The sequence below is a fragment of the Loxodonta africana genome, chromosome 5, assembly GCF_030014295.1.
Source record: "Loxodonta africana isolate mLoxAfr1 chromosome 5, mLoxAfr1.hap2, whole genome shotgun sequence".
In the NCBI taxonomy this organism is placed as follows: domain Eukaryota; kingdom Metazoa; phylum Chordata; class Mammalia; order Proboscidea; family Elephantidae; genus Loxodonta; species Loxodonta africana.
This window is the reverse complement of record NC_087346.1, coordinates 24,047,594-24,069,308: the sequence shown is the minus strand read 5'-3', so window position 1 is coordinate 24,069,308 and position 21,715 is coordinate 24,047,594. Positions and strand designations below refer to the sequence as shown.

The 21,715-nt window shown below is 40.1% G+C and overlaps 1 protein-coding gene across 1 annotated transcript in view; it reads right to left on the bottom strand.

The window, feature by feature from the left end:
• Window positions 1-635: 635 nt before the first annotated feature.
• The window catches only part of QRFPR (pyroglutamylated RFamide peptide receptor), a 64,585-nt gene continuing 43,505 nt past the window's right edge, over window positions 636-21,715 (bottom strand). Inside the window, exons 2-6 of the mRNA XM_003410502.1 lie at window positions 10,624-10,782; window positions 7,494-7,555; window positions 3,422-3,657; window positions 1,711-1,808; window positions 636-1,036 (exon numbers count right to left, since the gene is read on the bottom strand). Coding sequence (XP_003410550.1) covers window positions 636-1,036; window positions 1,711-1,808; window positions 3,422-3,657; window positions 7,494-7,555; window positions 10,624-10,782 — 956 coding nt within the window. The remainder of the gene's footprint in view (window positions 1,037-1,710; window positions 1,809-3,421; window positions 3,658-7,493; window positions 7,556-10,623; window positions 10,783-21,715) is intronic.

Genomic DNA, 21,715 nt, shown 5'->3' with positions numbered 1-21,715 from the left:
TTGTTCGCACAGCAACTCCATGAAGTATAAGAGATATCTCCTCCAGTTTACACAGGATGGAATGGAGGCTCCAAGGTGTTAAATGATTTGCCAGTCGTTATAGCAGCAGCAACTGGCGGAGCTATAAGCTCAAACCCAGCTAAGTCTCATTAATTTATCACTTGGATGCCTCTCCAACGTCTTTGACTTTATGATATGGCACAGATCTCATCTGTGACTGTATCACCTAACTTTGATAGTGCAGTAACTGTTTCATCATACTGTTAAACTATTAAACTTATTAAAGAAAGAAAATATAATTTTAAAGTTACTTTCTTGTCCAATTTAGCAACACACAGAAAGATACATTAATTACATTGACTGTATGGGGGGAAACTGACAGCCAAGAACATTTATTTCTGTGCAAGATAAAAAATATACATAGACCATGTTTTTATAACCTGCAAGGAACCATTTACTAACTAATTTTTCAAAATTTTATTTCCATGTATTATGCCATTTTTATGGAAAATTGATTTCAGTTTCCTTCTTGTCCTCATTTTAAGAATTAAAAAAAAGTCTCTGTCCTTTGTTCAAAACAATTTTCTGTCCAGATTCAAATGGGAGCGGCATCACTCATGAAGGCACCATTACAGTCAGCGCCCACTGCCTAGGGCAGCATTCCCAGAAAGTTCAGAACTAAACAGGGCAAGATGTCGTTTGAAATTTTTCTTCTCCTCTGGTTGTTCGCACAGTTTGACTTCAATGTTGCCATCACTGAAGGCTTCCCCTTTGGTCTCCTCTACCAGAACCTCTCTCTGGGAAAACCTTCCTTTCTTCTGCGTCATTGTCAGTCCTGAACTGCCACGCCTTTGTGCTGGAGATAAGGATTCTTGTACTACGCAATAACAAACTGCAGACAGGAAATTTTTTTTGAAGTTTTCATTCAGAAATGCATAAACAATGGGATTGCAGATGGAATTGGAAAATCCAATGATTTGCACGATAGCAAAAATCATCTTGATTGTGACATCATCGTATTCCTTTTCAAAATTGCCTGAAATAAAGTAATGCTTTAGGCTGCATATTTGTTTTTAATAAAACATAGAACTTCTGCTCATCAAGTGTCTTTACTTAAGACTTACGCTGGTACAGTGGCTAAAGGTGTGAATAATGCTCAAGGCCATTTTGGGGAGAGGCATCTGACGTCTGAATAAAAATAACCTCTGTAATGAATTTTCATTCTCAGGGAATCTAGGCTTACAAGGGCATAGCCTGGTGCCTGGCACTTTTGGGGGGTCATTGGATCTCAACTTGGTAACTCCAAGCTTCATGTAAACTGGCAGAAGTGGTTCCTTTTGAAATGTTCCTATGTGATACCTATCATAATGAGAACCATGTTAAGTGCCTGGATATCTGACTGAAATCCTAGGTTTGAGTAAGGTGCTTAAATAAGGGGACACTCACGGATGTCACATCTCTCCCAATTTATAAATGAGCTAAGAAGTCAGAGGGAATAGCACAGGAGAAGAATCTCAAAAGCTTTCTTCATCTTCTGTAATTATTAAAGATCCAGTCATAGCAGTACATAATTGTATACCACGTAATGATCTGGTGGTCTTGAAAATGTGAAAGAAGCATATTAAATGTTGGATTGCCCCATGATTCATTATCCATACTAGCAGGAAATGAACTAGAACTTCCATTTAATTAAGAATGACAAGTACTCACTGTATTCGATCATCATGTGAACAACATGGAAAGGCGCCCAGCACACACCGAAGAGAGCCACCACCGTCACCATCATAATGACAGCTCGCTTCTTCTTCCTGGACCCATAGGAGATATACTGTATTGGTTCACTTCTCCTTGGAAAATGTGTCAAATTGACAGCAAAGCTATTAAATAAAGTTTGAGCCTGGACCTCTCAGCCATAATTTTTTTAAATACTCATGCAGTTCACAATAGGTTAATTGCAGGCTGATTATCATCTTTTCCCCATGGATTTTACACACATCCCCCTAGGTCTCATATTATAAACATACTTACGAAGCTAGAAGGTAATAAAAAAAAAAAAAAAAAAGGAAATAAAAGCTCTCAAAACGAGTGACCTGGAAAGCACTGTACTGAACAAAATAATAACATGAGTCAACATTAACTGAGTGCTAATTATGGGTCTGGCACTGTGCTAAACGCTTGGCATGGAATTTGTCATTAATCTTCCCAAAAAGCCATTTGACAGATGCAGAAACTGAGGCACAGAGAAGATTAAGTAATTTGCAAAGTCAGATGACTAGTTAGGGATGTAGTTTGAATTTAGGTAAGCAGTCTAACTCCAGTGCATAAGCTCTTAATTTGCTTTACACTGAAAAGCATTCACGCTTTTGATAGCAAAACATCAATATTTATGAAATACAGGAGGCCCGCAGGATAGAATTTAAAATGCAATCCTTTATTAAATATCTAAATAACATGATTTTCCCAAATTTGAACTTGTTTTCTCCATTAATCCTGTAATGAAGGTTAGCATTTCCAAGAGCACTACATTTGCATAGTACATTAGGTTTACAAAAAAGTCACACTCACTGTATCTTATTTCAACATGGTTGAGTGGGAGAGCTAAGTCAGCAATTTAAAAACCCAAGTGCTGAAAAGTTTAGGGGCCCCAGACTGTCACAATGAGAGGGATGATTTCTTTGTACAAACAAGGCACTAGAAATTATAAGAATCCTACCAAATCTAGACTTCTCCAAATAGGGTTTTGTTTGTTTTTTAATAACCACTGAGTGTAGATTATAAAATAAACCATATGAACTATAAGCACTATAGCAGTAAATTCTGTTTTAAAGTAACTATTTTTATTAATGAATAAATATTATAGCAAACATCTCAGTAAAAAAAAAAATATGACTAATACACTTTAAAGCAAGCATGCTCTACTTTGGAAAGAATTTTCACATATATCATCTCCTCACTCCCATCAAACCTGGGCAGGAGGTAGTAAGGATGGATGTTACTTTATTCCCTCATATGTGTGAGGAAACCAGGAGCCTGGGCAGCAGGCAGACAGAGGGACATCATGTGGCTATGGGTGGTAGAGAGGATAGAGCCCAAAGACCACCAGATCCTGACACCAGCTCACAGCTGTTCCTACCAGGCCATATTTACATACAGATGAAAATATAACAATTTTCTAAATTCCAAATAAGTTTGTCTCTGTAACAGTAATTTCCCCTTTGAAGTGGGTGCTGGTGGTCTTGCTTTTTCTTCCTACCACACATATAACTTCAAAAGTTTAAGGTCAACCCAAGCCCTAACTGTAAATTACAAATGATGGCTTGACCAAATTAGCAAGGAACTCTGGGATCCCTGGCTACTGTAAGTTTCAGAACAACTACTTAACAGTATTTTAAACAGAGATGAATTTTTCTTTTAAACGGACCTGACTATTTTTGACATTTCTTTTCCATGAATGGTTCGAAGCATCGAACCATCCCCCACTCTTTTCTTTATCCAAAGTTCATAACCAATTTTACTGTACAGGATCAGCATCACCATAAAGGGCAGCAGGAAGAGGATCACAAGGATGAAAGTGGTGTAGATTTTCTGGTGCACAGGGCTGGTCCACTCTTCCAAGCAACAGACATGTTCTTTTTCATATAAGAAGTCATACTTAATCTTGAAAATAAGAATAGTTTAGTTAGAAAAGTAGTACTCAGAGTCAAAAGAACAAAAAGCAGCCCAGCATGATGGTAATGCAGTATTTATAAGTCCTTAAAATTTTACCACTAGTATGTATTTCAAATGAGATATAATATTAACTGTCCTTTTGCTGCAAAGTATGGCTTTTCTGTTCAACTGCTTGAGTTCTTAAGAGTTTTACATTTTCTTTTCTGTCTTAAATGAAATTTAAGTCCATAGCCTATTCAATTTCATTTATCTTTCTCGACTTTTATTTTCACTACATTTGTAAGTCTTCAGTTGGATGAAAGAGCATAATAAATGCCAGAGTATGCGTGGCAAAATATTTTGTACTGCGTTCTAGCTAGTTTAATGTTAGGCCATCTAGCTTCCTCAATTATTGAAGAGGCAAATTTTGGCAAGGTATCAGACTTTCATACTGCAATGATCACATTGCTTGGAAAGATATTAAAAAGACAACTGGTAGCTATAGGGTCGTTATGAGTTGGAATTGACTTGATGGCAATCAGTTTTGGTAGCTTTCAGATTCTGAGACAAATTAGAAATTGGGATTCCAACTACTATCCTAGAAATAGTCGGACTCAATTATAAGCCCTTGAGAGTTATATGTTTTGTAGAAAAATGATGCTGATTTACTCATACCATTTCTGACAGATTAGTCTTCTTATGAGTTCAAAAGTATCATTAATCACAATATTAATAATAATAACACAAATGCTGTTGCTGTTGGATACCATCACACAAATGCCAATAAAGATTCATTTCAAAAACAAACTAAATATTTAAGTCCATTCACATCTCACTTTTCTGGGTAACATGAATAAGAATGAGAGAATTTATCAAAACTATTAACATTTTGGTCACTCTGGAACTTTCTAGATAGAAAATACTTACATCTTAGAGTTCTGCCTACACTCCTAGCCAATTTTATCACCAGTCTTCAATGCCAGATGAGTACGGGGAAAGCTTTTCAGTATACTCACCAAAGGTAAGAAAAGTTAAGTTCTGATCTACGTGTTATTTACAAACACAACTACGAATGATAACACATATTGAAAAATAATTTCAAGATCCAAACTCCCTGGAAATGTTAAAATGCAATTCATCCTGATTCCATGTAGTGGGAGGCTACAACGGCCAGCCACCACAGGCCATGTATTGCCACATCTGAAAGCAAGAGGTAAGGAAGAACCTTCAAAAAGGTTCATGTGCCTCTAGAGACAAGCAAAGACTTCCCAAGGGTATGCTGAGATGGTTTTATGGGAATCACTTCCAGATCCTCTACTTCCATAGGTACAGTTCTCCAAAATCCCACCGCCTGAGAGAGTGCCTACGTCAGGCAAAGGTTACTTCCCCAGATCACCCTTCTCCCAACTTACAAAAGCCCTCTCTCTCACCCAACCCAAATCTTACTCCGGGGCACCAAGGAAAGAGGCAGTTCAAATTACTGATATTAGTGGAGCCTTCTTTGATCAAGACACCATAAACCTATGACTGGCTTTGTGCTTTCCTATGCCTGATACGTTTTCTATTCAGGGCAAAGCCTGACAGAAACAAGGTATTCCAGCAGGTATTGGCAGGTAAAAGATTCTCATTTTTTATACAGTGAGGGGGCAGAAGTGATGACAATTTTAATTTAACCATCTCATCATTTCCATCACCTGAAAGTTGTCAAATACGTCACTCTTAAGAGAGACAGTCAAGTGGGAGCAAAGCAAAGAGAGCATCTGTGAGAAACATTGAAGACAGCGTTGCTTTATTTCCACTAGGTGAGAAATTCAGGCTCCTTACAAGATCTCTCTCTCTCTCTCTCTCCACTTCTCATACAGAATTTAGGAGTGAGAAAGTGGTCATGGGGATTCATATTAATGCATTTATTCTATTTGAGAAGTGAAATAGGACTTTTTCCTCGAAGAAGGAAAATCTGATTTGCTTGTGTTTCACAGTGAGGCTTGGCTTTGCTGGACAGATTATATGGCATTTTCTACAAACCAAGTGAGTTATATATTTAAAATACATTTAAAGCCTATGATAAAATAATTTTTTATATAAAAAAATTGACAAATCTCCCTGTTTTCTATGGGTCAAGAATGGGACCCACAAAGGATAAATGGGTTGGGCATTTTGAAAGGGCTCCATCTGAATGGTTTCCTGCTGGAGATAAGGACAGTCTCAGCCAACAGAAAAAAGCTAGCAACATAAAGCTGTGTGTGGAAGTTGATGAGTCTTCATGAGCAGCCGGCTAAGAAGCACCCCCATGGGGAAGGAGTGGCAATCGGAGGCCTCAGTGATGCCACAGTTGAGAAACCCGTGAAGTAAAGGCTCAATCGTGGGAAATGGCCATACCCAGACGGCACCAATACAAAGAACATCTGCCCTTCCTCTCCATCATTCTCATCATCAGCTTCTGAGGAACCAGAGCCAGTTAACCGAAGGGAGAAGTGGAGAAAGAGAAATGCAAGGCAAGGAAGCAGAGAAGAAACCAACCAGGACCCCTCTCCACATTGCAGGCTCTGGTGTAAACAAGACTCAAGCTGGAGAAAGGGAGAAATTTTAAATTCACTGAGAGGATGGACTTATGTGATCAAGACATTGGATTGGGCATTTTAATAATGGGACTAACACTGTTCTTATGACTGAAAGTGACTAGAGGAATTTTGTTATCTGAGTGACTAGTAAATTTATAGGACTTGACAAGTTTCATCCATGGGATTTCATCCACAGGGCAGGGCTGGAAAGTCTTTAGATTGCATTTTTATAGCTAGCAAGGGATAGAACTAAGCTGCTTTCTGCTCGTGCTAATCAAGTCCAACTCATTCAATATACCAGTTACATGAACAATTAACTTGCTTTTTAAATATATTCTTGTCTTATAACCAATCAAAAAAAAAAAAAAACAGTTCCAGTAAAGTCGATTCCGACTCATGCTAACCCCATGTGTGTCAGAGTAGAACTCTTCTCTACAGAGTTTTCAATGGGTTATCTTTTTCTTTTAAAGTAGATCACCAAGCCTTTCTTGCAAGGTGCCTCTGGGTGGACTCGAACAGCCAACCTTTCATTGCATTAATTCTTACCTTATCACTTATAGAATAGCCTTGATAATGGACACTGCATGCCCAGTCAAGTTTCATATTTGCCTATGTCAATTTAAAAAGGGACAAAGAGATACATAGTTTTAAAAAATATCTTACAGGGTACGGTGCCAGATCACCTATGCATGACACACTAAAGTATGTCCCAATGGACAGACAGGAATGCCCACAAGCAGCACAGAGGTCTCCTTCACTGTAAATCACCAAGCAAAGCTGGAACTATCTGACAAGGTGTGATGGAAGGACAGAGGTTGAATAAAATGATTCCCTGACATGGTTTCCAGTTCAAAATCAAATTTGTTGATGAATGGGAGGCAGGTAACAAAGGACTTACAAAGGAGAATCAACTAATAAGTAGATAATCACAATTTTTTTATGTGGCTTATAAGCAAAATCTAGAACAACCTGTATCTTAAAATGTAACAAGACATTGAAGGACACTAAGAAAAGCATCCTCAGCTGGCAGAAAAAGATAGAAAGTGAACCTGATACTTTTTTTTTTTTTAATTCAAGCATTAACATCTTAACAATATGAAATCAAAGAAGAGCTAGATAAAGCAAAAGAAAAAATTTATTTTAATCTACTTGAAAGATCGTCAGTGAAATAACTGAGATCTAATACAAACGTGTGGTAATTCTCTTTCAGGAAAGAAGTGGTTATAATTAAGAGACGTGGGAAAACATCTCAAAAAATACTATCAATCCCAGCCCCAAGTATACCTCAAGTCTTTGCACGTGCCACATGGGTGATCCCACAATGACTGCCACCAGCCAGACCACACCTGTAAGAAAGTTAAAATCATCAGAATGCAACTTATCTAAGCAAAATGTTTTGTGCTTAGAACTGTAACCACAAAGACTCTCTATATTCATTATACCCCGTTGTCTCTACCCTGGAACAGTGCAGTGGTCTCCTCACAGGTCCTCACTTTCATTCGTTCAACACCCTGGAATGGTCTTCCTAAAACATGTTTTAAATGCTTAAAAGTCTTTAACAATGTCTCATTGCCCAGAAGATGAAACCCAGGCATTATTTTCTGATTTACAAAACAAATACCTATAAACAGAAACCACGGCGCTCTTTCAAAACTCTTTGTCCTTCATGAACTTGTTGAAAGGAATTTCTTTAATAATGTGCCCTTAGCAAGGAAAACTGAGAGAAACTACTGTGGACCATTTCAGCCTATGAGCCTTAACAGAATGGGAAGAGGCCAAAACCAAGAGCCTCAACTTCGATCTTGGGAAAAATTACTCGGCTCAAACTCTGTTTGTTCTTTCTGTATTGGGTGGAACCATTCTCTATTGGGTTTATAGGAACTGAGACTCATTTACGCCACCTAAGAAAATTGAGGTTCATTATTTTAAAGAAAAAAAAGCACACGCACTGAAACTGGCTATAGAAAGTCATCATGAGCCAAGATAGTTCTAGGGGCACATTGACCATTCTGTCTGTCTCTCTGTGTATATATACACATGCGTGTGCACACACATATATATAAAACCAAACCCTTCGCTGTTGAGTTGATTCTGACTCATAGTGACCCTATAGCGGTCCTATAGGACAGTGTAAAACTGCCCCATAGGGTTTCCAAGGAGCATCTGGTGGATTTGAACTGCAAACCTTTTGGTTAGCAGCCATAGCTCCTAACCACTATACCACCAGGGTTTCCAAACTGCTGTTGCTGTTGTGTGCCGTCAAGTTGATTTCAACTCATAGCAACCTTATAGGACAGAGTAGAACTGCCCCACAGGATTTCCAAGGAGCAGCTGGCAGATTTGAACTGCCAACCTTTTGATTAGCAGCCTGAGCTCTTAACCACTTTGCCACCAGGGCTCCTTAATATACATATTACCCATTGCCATCGAGTTGATTCCAATTCATGGCAATCCTGTAGGACAGAGTAGAATTGCCTCATAGGGTTTCTAAGGCTGTAATCTTTATGAAAGCAAGCTGCCACACCTTCCTCTCACTGAGTAGCTGGTGGGTTAGAACCACCAATCTTTTGGTTTGTAGCTGAGCACTTAACCACTGTACCACCAGGGCTGCATATATATACACACACACACGTATATGCATATATACATATATATAAAATCTTTATCATCATATAAAAACCAAAAACCAAACCTGTTGCCATCAAGTCAATTCCAACTCATAGCAACCCTATAGGACAAAGTAGAACTGCCCCACAGAGTTTCCAAGGAGCACTTGGTGGACTCAAACTGCCGACCTTTTGGTTAGCAGCTGTAGCACTTAACCACTACGCCAGCAGGGTTTATACATTTATTCTATTCTAGTTATCTTATGTCCAATCATTTTTCCAATCTTTAGTACCAATTCTGGAAGAACTGACTCTAACTGGTTTAGGTCATTGCCAACACTCCTTGGTCCCTGTCTCCTCACTCCTCAGAGATGAAAGCTGCATGAAGGTTAGATGTACATTTCTGACACAATCTGGGACCACTTCTGAGCAAGAAAGCTTCAGCTACAAGGAGGTGAGGGGCTTGACAGACACGATAATTGATGAGGCTGGTTCAAGGTACAACAGAGATGGAGGGAGATGTCAGGCAACACTGTACAAACGCCCATGTGGGGAGATGAGTCAATTTTATGTAAAAACTTCCCTGTCTCCAGTGACTTTTTTTGAGTAGGATCTGCCTTGACTGCTTATTATCAACTCTTCTTTCAGATGTTGAGACTCCCTCCACTTCTCCTTCCTTTTTAATAACGCCCCTCCTCCATGTATTCCTTTCTTTACCTTCTTTCCACACCCAAGCACTGTTTTCAAATGTTCTGATGTTGGAAAAACGTCAATTATTAAAAGCCAAGAGATCTTTGAATTCTTTGTAGAGAAGATGTGACATAAATTTAAAAATAACCAAGTAAAGCTAATGAATTTTCCCCCTATTGATTTATCTATTCATTTCAAACTATTTTAAATGAGTTTAGCATTGCAAAACCTTCAGGGGTTCTTTTTGTAATTCCATGATCCAATGCTGGTGAAACTCTTAAACTAGAAATAAATAGTCAATTCCTCTCAAGTGAGATGTTAGTCAAAATTGCTTTCTTGGATTACCACTTTAGGTGTTTACTATACCTCTGATTATTTAGCTCTAATAAATTTGAACCACTGTGAAGCCCATTAAGGTTTTAAATGGCTCATTTATAGTTACTGAATAGAGAAACTTCCATTTAACTGTGCTAGCACTGGGTTTTTTTGGGTAGCCATTAGCTGCAAATTTATCATTTATCACTGGGTGCATGCTCATCATGACCTGCTGACCAGGGACAGTTACAGCAAACTGAGGAGTCAAGATTGTCTGCAGCAAAATTATGAAGTAGGTAGAATCTGTCTTTGTCAGGCACCTTTCTCCAGCACTGTGCTCTCATGCAGCCCATGGCCTTCTGCTATTGTGTCCCCCCACCAGGATTGCCACTTGGTGGTCCTGTGCTCCTCTCTTCCCTCATCAAAATTTACTTGCTCTCTTTATCTTAGCTTACAGCCTTCTTATTTCAGGATGGCAATTTACTAATTTAATGAATCTTCATGTGGCAATGTGCCACTGATGAGTTATTTCAGTTTAGCTGAAAGTGATGCTTAAAAGTTTAAGACTTAAACCCAAGACATGAATATGAAATTAGAGATTTTCAGTGCTGTAGTAGGCCTAGAGGAGAGATGGGATGAGGTCGGGGGAAAGTGGGGAAATCGTCGAATTATACCCTGCTGCTTATAAGGTAGACAAGAAGATCCCCTTGTCATCTGTAAACATGGTTCTCTTTGAAGAAATTCTCTTTTCCTGGAATGGAGAACGGCATTAACACTGACACTGGAACAGCCAAGGGCCTCACCTAGCATTGTAAACGCCCTTCGGTTGGTATATTGCCACTTCATTTTAAAAGGATGGACAAGTCCCTGGTGCCTTTCCACAGCAATGCAGGTCATAGTGAGAATTTCTGTCACTATGGCAGTGGACTGGACAAATGGCACCATCTTGCAAATGAAGGCACCTGCAGTAAGGAAATAAAACAAGTCATACATCAAAAGAATAAAAGTTATATCTATCTCTTTGTAATTATCACAGTTAATTCTGTGCCTCTCTTCAAAAGTTAGGGAGCCCTGGTGGCAAAGTGGTTAAGAGCTTGGCTGTTAACCACAAGGTCTGCGGTTCAAACCCACCAGCCCTCCACAGAAGAAAGACATGGCAGTCTGCTTCCATAAAGATTATAGTCTTGGAAACCCTATGTGGCAGTTTTACTCTGTCCTATAGGGTCGTTATAGTAGGAATCAACTCGATGGCAATAGGTTTGGTTTTCTTTAAAAGTTTTATGACTGTAATTACATTATAAGGACAAAATAATTAAAGGTTATATTGGCTAATATTTTCTCTCTCTGATTGGATTCTAAGTTTCTAAAAGATGTTTAATTATGTATAATAAGACAATGAGACTTGTAGCACAAGTCTGCACAAATCAACCAAGCCAAACCTGTTGCCGTCAAGTCGATGACGACTCATAACAATGCTACAGGACAGAATAGAACTGCACCGTAAAGTTTCCAAGGAGCACCTGGTGGATTTGAACTGCCGACCTCTTGGTTAGCAGCCGTAACACTTAACCACTACGCCACCAGGGTTTCCACAAGTCAGCATAGGCAAAAAAATAAAAATAAATGTGACCTTTGCACGAGAAGAGCAGTCAGCGTGAACTGGTCTCCCAGGGTCTAAAGTCCACAGTGATCTTTAATTCTTTCTCCCTTTTTGGTTCCCTTTCAAATCACAACAAAGGAATAATTCTCATTAAAGATCCCCAGAGATCTCCTTTTCTTATTATCCCTCTTTGACTCCCTGTCCAAGACTTTGTATCTAGATTACACCATTTGTCTCTTAGCTGATTTCACTTTCTCTAGCTCAAAGGTTTCAAACTTATGGGCCTCAGGCAAGATTTGGCCTACAAACATGCTTTATTTGGTTTACATATTTTTTAAAAACATTTTAATGCATTGCCAGTACTTAAAAGTTTTCATAATCTTTGTTGGCTCCTTCACCATTTGGGTTTATGAACCCTGGTCTGCCATCTCTGCTCTTGAATTCAACCTGTCCCAAATTAATTATTCCTAACTATAAGAGAATCATAAGACCAGAAAATGTAAAAAGTTGAGAAATGTCTCAGAGGTCATGTAGTCCAAGCTTTCACCAAAAAGGGAAATACATTCTTCACCTTCTCTCAGATGCTCTTCCAAGCTTGTTTTAAATACCTCCAGTGAGGACCTCCTTACTTGCATACCCTACCTTAGAGCCTTTGTATGGCTCTTCTTTCTGCCTAGAATGCTCTTCCCAAGATAACTCCTTCACCACCTTGCCTGGAGTTTTTGTCTAAATGTCACCTTCTCAGTGATTCTGATCACCATATTTATGATTGCAGCCTGCCTCGTCCTTTTTCCAGCTCCTCTCATTTCTCACCTCTCATTCTTTGTTCCTAACTCTTTTACCTTCTAACATGCTACATGACTTACTGAATTTTTTTATTTGCTTGTTAAAGGTCTCCCCACACTTCTAGAATGTATGTGCCCCAAGAGCAGGGATTTTTCTTTGTTTTCATTATGATGTATTCCAAACACTTAGAATGGCACATAGTAGGCCCTTAATAATATTCATTGATTTGAAGAGAATGAGCGATAAGGAGGCTCTGAACCTCTAAACATGCCTCAATAACTCAAAAAAGGAGGATCTAATTGGAAATGGTGCTTTCCAAAAACTCCAACAACTTCTTTTAGTTTCTGGGGAATCTCAGAAAAAAACAAACAAACAAAAACTATCTTTTCTAAATAGCAGCTCTCATATATTTGAAAGATGCTTTTCATGTTACTTCTAACTCTTGTCTTCTGTAGGCTAAACATAACAAGTTGCCCCAGTTGTTCTTCATTTGACATGATTTATTAGCCTTTCAATTCCCTGAACACCCTCTGTTGGACTTTCTCCCATTGGTAACTACATGGCCCAAAAGGGAAGCCACTGTACTCAAGATGCTGGTCTGGCCAAGTCAGCAACTATAGGATCATATTACTTCCCTGGTGTCATAGTTATCTAGTGCTGTTATAACAGAAATACCACAAGTGGGTGGCTTTGACAAAGAGATCTATTCTCTATAGTCTAGGAGGCTACAAGTCCAAATTCAGGGCGTCAACTCCAGGGGAAGGCTTTCTCTGTTGGCTCTGGAGGAAGGTTCTTATTATCAATCTTCCCCTGGACTAGGAGCTTCTCCATGCAGGAACCCCAGGCCCAAAGGATACGCTCTGCTCCCAGTGCTGCTTTCTTGGTGGTATGAGGTCCCCAACTCTCTGCTTGTTTCCCTCTCCTTTTATCTCTTGTAAGATAAAAGGTGGTGCAGGCCACACCCCAGAGAAACTCCCTTTATATTGGATCAGGGATGTGACCTTAGTAAGGCTGTTACAATCCCACCCTAATCCTCTTTAACCACAGGTAGAGATTACGATTTATAACACATAGGAAAATCACAAAATGGAGGACAACCACACAATACTGGGAATCATGGCCTAATCGAACTGACACATATTTTGGGGGGACGCAATTCAATCCATGGCACCTGGGTATGAACATACTCTTCTGAGACTATAACTAAAGTTTATATCAGCATTTTGTGTCAGATTTTGCAAATGGTTGGCTTCTGTTGAAATCAATGAAAACTCTATGGCCATTTAAAAGAATTTTCTGTTAACTCAAGATTCCCTTGCCTCTCATTTTGTGACTAAGGGGGAAAAATTGTATTTAGATATCACCCTAGATACTCCTTTCTAATCTTCTTGGAAGCTCCACATGGCAACCCAAGAGCCAGTCCCACCCACTCCCATACTCAGTTCCAATTCCTCAAATCTCAAGGCTGTTTCTTGACCAGCAAGATAGTTTAGATGCTAAAGTGCAGGGATTTACTTTTAATGTTAATATATTCCACTGTGTCTGAATACTGATTATTCTGTCAATGAATTAGCTTACTTCAAATCCTGCTTTGGATAATACAATAGAATAAATGAACACATGAATAAATTATCCATCTAGAGATTCCTGCCGAGTTTACTTGCAAACTTGATCAGAATTTCTTCTATTCTTTCAACCAAATAGTTGAAAAAAAATGTTGGATAGGAAACGGGAGAGGAAGAATCAAAGGGACACGAGAAAAAAACCTTCCATGAAGTGGACATGGATCCATAATCAAACTTTTAGGTATAACTACCCAAATAAATAAAAATATATCTCACTGGGGCAAAGTGGTTAAGAGCTCAAGCTCCTAACCAAAAGGTCAGCCATTCGAATCCACTAGCTGCTCCTTGGAAACCCTATGGGGCAGTTCTATTCTGCCCTATAGGGTCGCTATGAGTTGGAATTGACTCGATGGCACTGGGTTTTTTCAACAGCAACAGGATTGGCTTTTTTGGTTTCTCACTATAGTGCTATCCATTCTACATACATTCATTTTATCCATTAAAATAACATGGAAGATTCATCAATTAATTCCCTGATACCTAGATACGCTCTCTACAACATTCATTTGATCTGCTAGTTAACCACTCAGAGCCTCAATTTCATCATTTGTAAAAATGGGTTAATATCTACCTGTCCTAGAATAAGACAATGACAAAAGCACCCAATATAGATGTACTGTTTAATAAATGGCAGCTCTTTTAACATCAGATGGACTGATTAAAAGAATTGAGGTAAATTTGGTACACTTGGGGCTGATAGAGTCTCTGTGGCTAAACGTCACATGAAACATCTAGGTGTAACCTTATTTCCCAGGTCTTTTAGTTATCTAGTGCTGCTATAACAGAAATACTGCAAGTGGATGGCTTTTTAGCAAAGAGAAATTTATCTCCTCGTAGTCTAGTAGGCTAGAAGTCCAAATTCAGGGCATCAGCTCCAGGGAAAAGCTTTCTCTCTCTGTCAGCTCTGGAGACAGGTCCTTGTCATCAATCTTCCACTGGACTAGGAGCTTCTCTGCACAGGGATCCTGGGTCATAAGGACACGCTCTGCTCCGGGTACTGCTTTCTTAGTGGTATGAGGTCCCCAACTCTCTGCTTGTTTCCCTTTCCTTTTATCTCTTATAAAAGGTGGTGCAGGCCACACCCCAGGGAAACTCCCTTTACATTGGATCAGGGATGCGACCTTAGTAAGGATGTTATAATCCCACCCTAATCCTCCTTAACATAAAATTACAATCACAAAGTGGAGGACAACCACACAGTACTGAGAATCATGGCCCAGCCAAATTGATACATACATTTTTAGGGGGACATAATTTAATCCATGATACCAGATAAGGAAACTGCAGCTCAAAGCAGTTAAGTGCTTTGCCCATGACCACAGAGTCATTCACTGACAGAATGACAGCACAGGCTCAGGTCTTCTGACTTCCACTCTTTCTACAATGTCACCTTCACTTGACTTAGCACACCCATGCTATATGGTAGTTTTCTTATCTGTATGTCACAAATGCTCTGTTTAATAACCCACTTGAGAATTTTGTACCAAGCTGTAGTTCTATAACCTGTCATCTTACCTTTTTTATAAATCCAGACAGCCTCTGCCCAACCAATTACTTCTGATATATCTGCAACCAACTTTCTAAGAAATTACTGACAGTGTTTCCTTGAGCATATCTCCAAGTTTCTTCAATGATCTGGCATGTAATTTATCTAAGCTGAGGATTTGGGTTCTTTTATAATAAGTAGATGTTCTTTTTCCATTTACTCACTTATTTTGGATCTTTTTTTTTTTTTTTTTTCCATTCTAACCATCTTTGCCCTTTTTAATATGACGACCACTTTCCAAGATCTAGGAGATGGGACAAAACTAGGTATGTGAGGAGTTTTTATTTTTCTCTGTCCCTCATTAAACTTCTACCATCAACCTTCCCATTTCTTTCTCAGCTACTTGTTCTGGTAACCTCTTCGATGGCTCATCCATTAGCTCGTTCTGTACTTTAGCCTTCTCAGTGGGAATTATATACCCGTAAAAAACCAAACCAGTTGCCATAGAGTAGTTTCCTACTCATAGCAACCCTACAGTGGTGGTCACATGCTCACCAGATCATGACTAAAAGGCTGTTATGAACTGAATTGTGTCCCCCAAAAATATGTGTTGTAAATCCTAGCCTGTGGTTATAATTCCATTTGGTAACGGGTTGTCTTTGTTATGTGAATGAGGCAGGATTAGTGTAGGGTGTGTCTTGAGTCATTTCCTTCTGAGATACAAAAGAGATTAAACAAGCAAGTGAGAGAAGCGGAGATGAGTGAAGAGAGAGGCCCAGCCACATTGAAATTGCCTAGGAGCTGAAAGACAAACAAGGACCTTCCACCTGAGCCAACAAAGAGAAAGCCTTCCTCTAGAGCCAGCGCCCTGAATTCAGACTTCTAGCCTCCTAAACTGTGAGAAAGTAAATTCCTGTTTGTTAAAGCCACCCATTTGTGGTATTCCAGTTATAGCCCAAAAGCCAATGCCGTCGGGTCGATTCCGACTCATAGCGACCCTATAGGACAGAGTAAAACTGCCCCATAGAGTTTCCAAGGAGCACCTGGCGGATTTGAACTGCTGACCTCTTGGTTAGCAGCCGTAGCACTTAACCACTACGCCACCAGGGTTTCCTCCAGTTATAGCAGCACTAGATAACTAAGACAGAATTGGGTACTGAGAAGTGAGGGTGCTGCTCTAACAAATACCTACCACGTGGAAGTGATTTTGGAAATGGGTAATGGTTGGAGGCTGGAAGAGTTTTGAGGTGCTTAAGAGTTAAAGCCTAGATTGCCTTGAAGAGACTCTTGGTAGAATTAAGGGAATTCTGGTGAGAGGTTCAAGAGAAAGTTAGGAGAGCTATAGAGAAATTCTCTATGGTCTTAGAGAATATATATAGCACCAGCAACAGAATGTTGCTAGAAATGTGGATGTTAAATGTGCTTCTGGTAAGGCTTTAAAAGAAATGATGAACTGTGATTCGTCAATGGAGGACGGGCAATGCTCTTTATGCAGTGGCAAAGAACTTGTCTGAATTATGTTAAAATGTTTGGTGGAAGGTAGAACTTGTAAGTGATGAACTTGGATATCTGGCTGAGGCAATTTCTAGGCAAGATCTTAAAGGGGAAGCATGGTTTCTCCTTGCTGTTTATGGTAAAATAAGAGAGGAAAGAGATGGGCTTAAAAATGAATTGTGTAAAATGAAAACAAAGCTTAAAGATTTGGAAAACTCTGCTGTACAAACTAAGCACATTTGTCCTAGAATTTTCAAGTATGTAGCTACACAATCTTTTGTTAAAGAGATTAAGCCTGTGACTGATCAATCTAACCAACTACCGCAGCAGAAAATCCATTAGCTTAGGCTGAAATGGACAGAGAACGAATGAAAGGCAAGAACTCTGCCTGGCTCTTTGTATTCTATAGGCAGGAAAAAGGCCAAAGAAGCTACATTGGCTGTCCTCCAGGAAAAGAAAAGGACCACCCCTGGAGCAACCCAGAGATCAGCAGAACTGTTGGAAGGAGCACAGGAAACACGGCTGCCTCGATATCAAAGGGTGGGTTTTAAAGAGACAGATCTTCACCAACTTGGCTCCAGAGTATGGGGCTGCCATTCACGAGTGTCAGGGGGATGGGGCCACCAAACAAAACTGAGGGGGCAGGTCTGCCATGCCCAAGGGGCAGAAGAACAGTCCCGGTTGGGGCCGAAGGGGTGGGGTTACCACTTAGATGGACTAGGAGAATGGGGCCAACCAAAGCCAAGGAAGCAAAATTGCTGTCCCAGTGGGTCTGGAAGGTGCTGAAGCCCAGGGCTGAGACGCCTCCAACTAGAATCCAGAGGGCATGGCCAACACCCAGAGTCTGAAGGGCAGGGCCATTGTCCAGATGGTCCCTGTTATGGATTGAATTATGTCCCCCCAAAAATGTGTGTATCAGTTGGGCTGGGCCCTGATTCCTGGTATTGTGTGATTTTCCTATATGTTGTATATCCTGCCTCTATGATGTTAGTAAGGGAGGATGGGTGGCAGTTGTGTTAGTAAGGAAGGACTCAACCTACAGGACTGGACTGTGTCTTGAGGCAATCTCTTGAGATATAAATGGCAGAAGCAAGCAGAGAGACAGGGGGACCTCATACCACCAAGAAAGCAGCACCAGAAGCAGAGCGTGTCCTTTGGACCCAAGATCCCTGTGCCTGAGAAGCTCCTGGACCATGGGAACATTGAGGACAAGGTTCTTCCTCCAGAGCTGACAGAGAGAGAAAGCCTCCCCCTGGAACTGACACCCTGAATTTGGGCTCGTAACCTACTAGACTGTGAGAGAATAAATTTCTCTTTGTTAAAGCTACCCACTTGTGATATTTCCTTTATAGCAGCACCAGATGACTAAGATAGCCCCAAAGAACACAGAGTTATTTTCAAGCATTGAGAGCTAATGTAAATTTTTCTGCTGGGTTTCTTGCTTGGTGCCTGTTATCCCTTCCTTCCCTCCAATTTCTGCAATTTGTAATGGAAATGTCTACCTTGTGCTTGTTCCACCATTGTTTTGCAGAAACAGAAAACTTGTAGCATAGATTTCACAGGTTCACAGATGAACAAGAATTTTACCCCAGGATGGAATATGGCTAAAATCTCACCCATACTTGATTTAGATGATTCAGAAGATGGACTTTTGTAGTTGGAGTAGATTTAAGACTTTTGAAATGATGCGATGGGATGTGTTTTGCATGTGGCAAAGACATGAATTTTGGGGGACGAAAGGGTAAAATGTTATGGATTGAATTGTGTCCCCCTATGCCTACGGTGGAAACCCTGGTGGCGTAGTGGTTAAGTGCTATGGCTGCTAACCAAAGGGTCGGCAGTTTGAATCCGCCAGGTGCTCCTTGGAAACTCTATGGGGCAGTTCTACTCTGTCCTATGGGGTCACTATGAGTAGGAATCGACTTGATGGCACTGTGTTTGGTTTTTTTGGTTATGCCTGTGGTTATAATCCCATTTGGGAATGGGTTGTTTTTGTTATATGAGTGAGGCAGGATTAGCGTAGGGTGTGTCTTGAGTCAATCTCTTTTGAGATATAAAGGAGATTAAACAAGCAAATGAGAGAAGCAGAGATGGGGGAAGAGAGATACCAAGCCACATGAAGGCTGCCCACGAACAGAAGCTCAAACAGACAAAGACCTTCTATGAGAGTCAACAGACAGAGAAAGCCTTCCCTTAGAGCTGGCACCCTGAATTTGGACTTCTAACTTTCTAAACTCTGAGAAAATAAATTTCTCCTTGTTAAAGCCACCCATTTTGGTATTTCTATTATAGCAGCAAAGACATAGACCATGGCTTATTTATTGCTGCTGACCCTCTGAGCATTCTCGGTCCCTGCCTATTGCTATTCTTACAGCCTCACACTGATTCTGGGAGACCTCAACATCCTTCTAATGCACTCTCTTCTGCTTCAGCTAGTTAGCTCTCAGTGGCTGCTCGCAACCAAGTAAATTTATTTGATACATTTCTCTTTTGCCAGCTTTTCTCTGAAAGGTATATTTCCTAAAATACAGCATGTTATGGTCAATGCTTCCTTCTGTATATATTTTTAACTCTAAAATAACATAGTCCCAAATTTTACTATTGTAGTTTGCCTCCATTGCCGCTTCCATTCCTTCTGTGTCTGACTCTTCCATAAGAAACTGTAATAGTTCTCTTTTGCCTTCTGGATTAGGAACAAATGCTTTGTTTCAATATTAACTGCCTTCCCTTTCCTACCTTATTCATACAACTTGATTTTCAAAAAAATGAACCCTTTTCTTTGGACAGGAATGGAATCTACTCTCTCTTATACCCAATCCTCCTACAGAGCAGGTCTCAATGTTTCAAACAGAAATAAGACCTTGTTATTTCTAAATAGGAGGCTTAAATATTGAGAACAGTTTGTCCAGTTTTTTATTCCCTCTAGTGTAATAGCACTTAAAAATTATCTAAATTGAAAGGACACGTTGAAGAGAACAGAGCATCCACAAGTAGAAAAGATTAAAAACAGTCCTTCATTAATTTAGAAAATGGTATAGTCAGCTGTAATTGCATGAAAGTCTGTAATGACAATAACTACTTAGAGAAGAAGCACTTTGTTCCAAGGTTTGTGAAAAACATTAATAGATACTTGCAGTTTTACAAAGGAAGGGCTGCTTTATACAACCATCATTTCAAATAATAGTCTAACAGATTAAGACACAATCTGGCATATAATTATCTTAATTTTCTGTACAGAAAAAAAAGTTCAAACAATGTTCTTGTCCTAATAAAACCAAACCAAACCCATTGCCATCGAGTGGATTTCAACTCATAGCGACCCTATAGGATGGAGTAGAACTACCCCATAGGGTTTCCAGAGAGGATTCCAAGGTGAATTCGAACTGCTGACCTTTTGGTTAATAACCGAGCTCTTAACCACTGTGCCACCAGGGCTCCAAATAGCCTGTAAATACCAAATTTTGATCAAACTGCTTCTTAAGTGACTGCTATAGGGTTGCTATGAGTCAGAATCAACTCAATGGCAATGGTTTTTTTAATTTTTTTTTATGAGGAATTTACAGTCTCTGGGTAGCGCAAATAGTTAAAGCACTCAGCTGCTAACCCAAAGGTTGATGGTTCTAGTCTACCCAGATGGACATGGAAGAAAGGGCTGGTGGTCTACTTCTGAAAAATCAGTCACTGAAAACCCTGTGGAGCATAGTTCTACTCTGACACACATGGGGTTGCCATGAGTCAGAGTCAACTGGTTCATGACAAATTTATCATATTCTGAATCCTATTTCCCCTCTACCACTTCATACAGCCAGAGAGTTCTGGGTTTTTTTTTTTTTGTGTGTGTGTATTTTCCAGTTGCTGTTGAGTAGATTCCAACTCATGGTGACCCCATGCAGTCTCGCCACCCAGGGGCTCTTAGAGAGTAGGGAACAAACTAATCAAAGTGAAAATCAAAACTATCATACAAGCTGTGGAACTCCCCAGCAGAAAGGCCCTCCCAAAGATGGCCCAGGTTGTTGGATTTCAGTCAGTGTTCCATGGAGCCCTGCAGTTCTGCAGGAGCGCTGCCAGGAAGAGAGAAGGGCAGGCCCAATGCAAGGAGGCTTCCAGCTCTGTCCTTGCTTCAACTGGAACCGCTCCAATTGCATCTGATTTAATTTTATTTACATGCTGATATTCCAGCATAGAAGTCATTTGCAATTTTAAATATGTTTTAAAATCCCAAAATGGAGCTATACAACATACACTGGAATATTCTGCCAATTTAAACTGTCCAGACTGAAGGTGAGACCCATAATTGCTAAACGCTTCACTAATGTCAAGGTTGAAAGAGATGGAAAGCCCCAGAATCTCAGCCCTCCTGATAATTGTTCCTATTTAGCATAAGACCATTACAAAGCACTCTGGTAATTATCCCATGACTTACGAACTTTCTGTTATGTTTGTGCAGGAGGAAAGAGTGAAGAACTTAGCCCAGGGATGAAAACTTAGCTTGGGGCCAAGAGGAAGTGCATCAGAGGAGGCAGAGTGGCTTTCACTTCTGCAGAGCAGAGGGAACATGAAACAAAAGAGGTAAATAAGGGCCCTACAGCTGCCAGATGCCAAGAGGAAGGATCAACAGAAAGACTGCAGTAGGAAACTTATAGACAAAGAAGAGGAGCCATTTTTCTGAAGAATTCTTCCTGGACACGTGGAAGGAGACAGAAGCAGCTCAGCTACCCTCAAGAGAATAAATTTAGCCCAAGTGGGACTAAAGAGGAGCTGGATGAAGTGAAACTCTTCTGACCCTGTATAGAGTGCAGGAAGGAGACAGCGAGAGAAGCATTCTGCAGAAAGGGCCAGTGGGATTGCAGAGCAGGGCTCTGACAGTGGGGAAGAAGCCCTGCTGCAGAACAGCAGCACCCTGC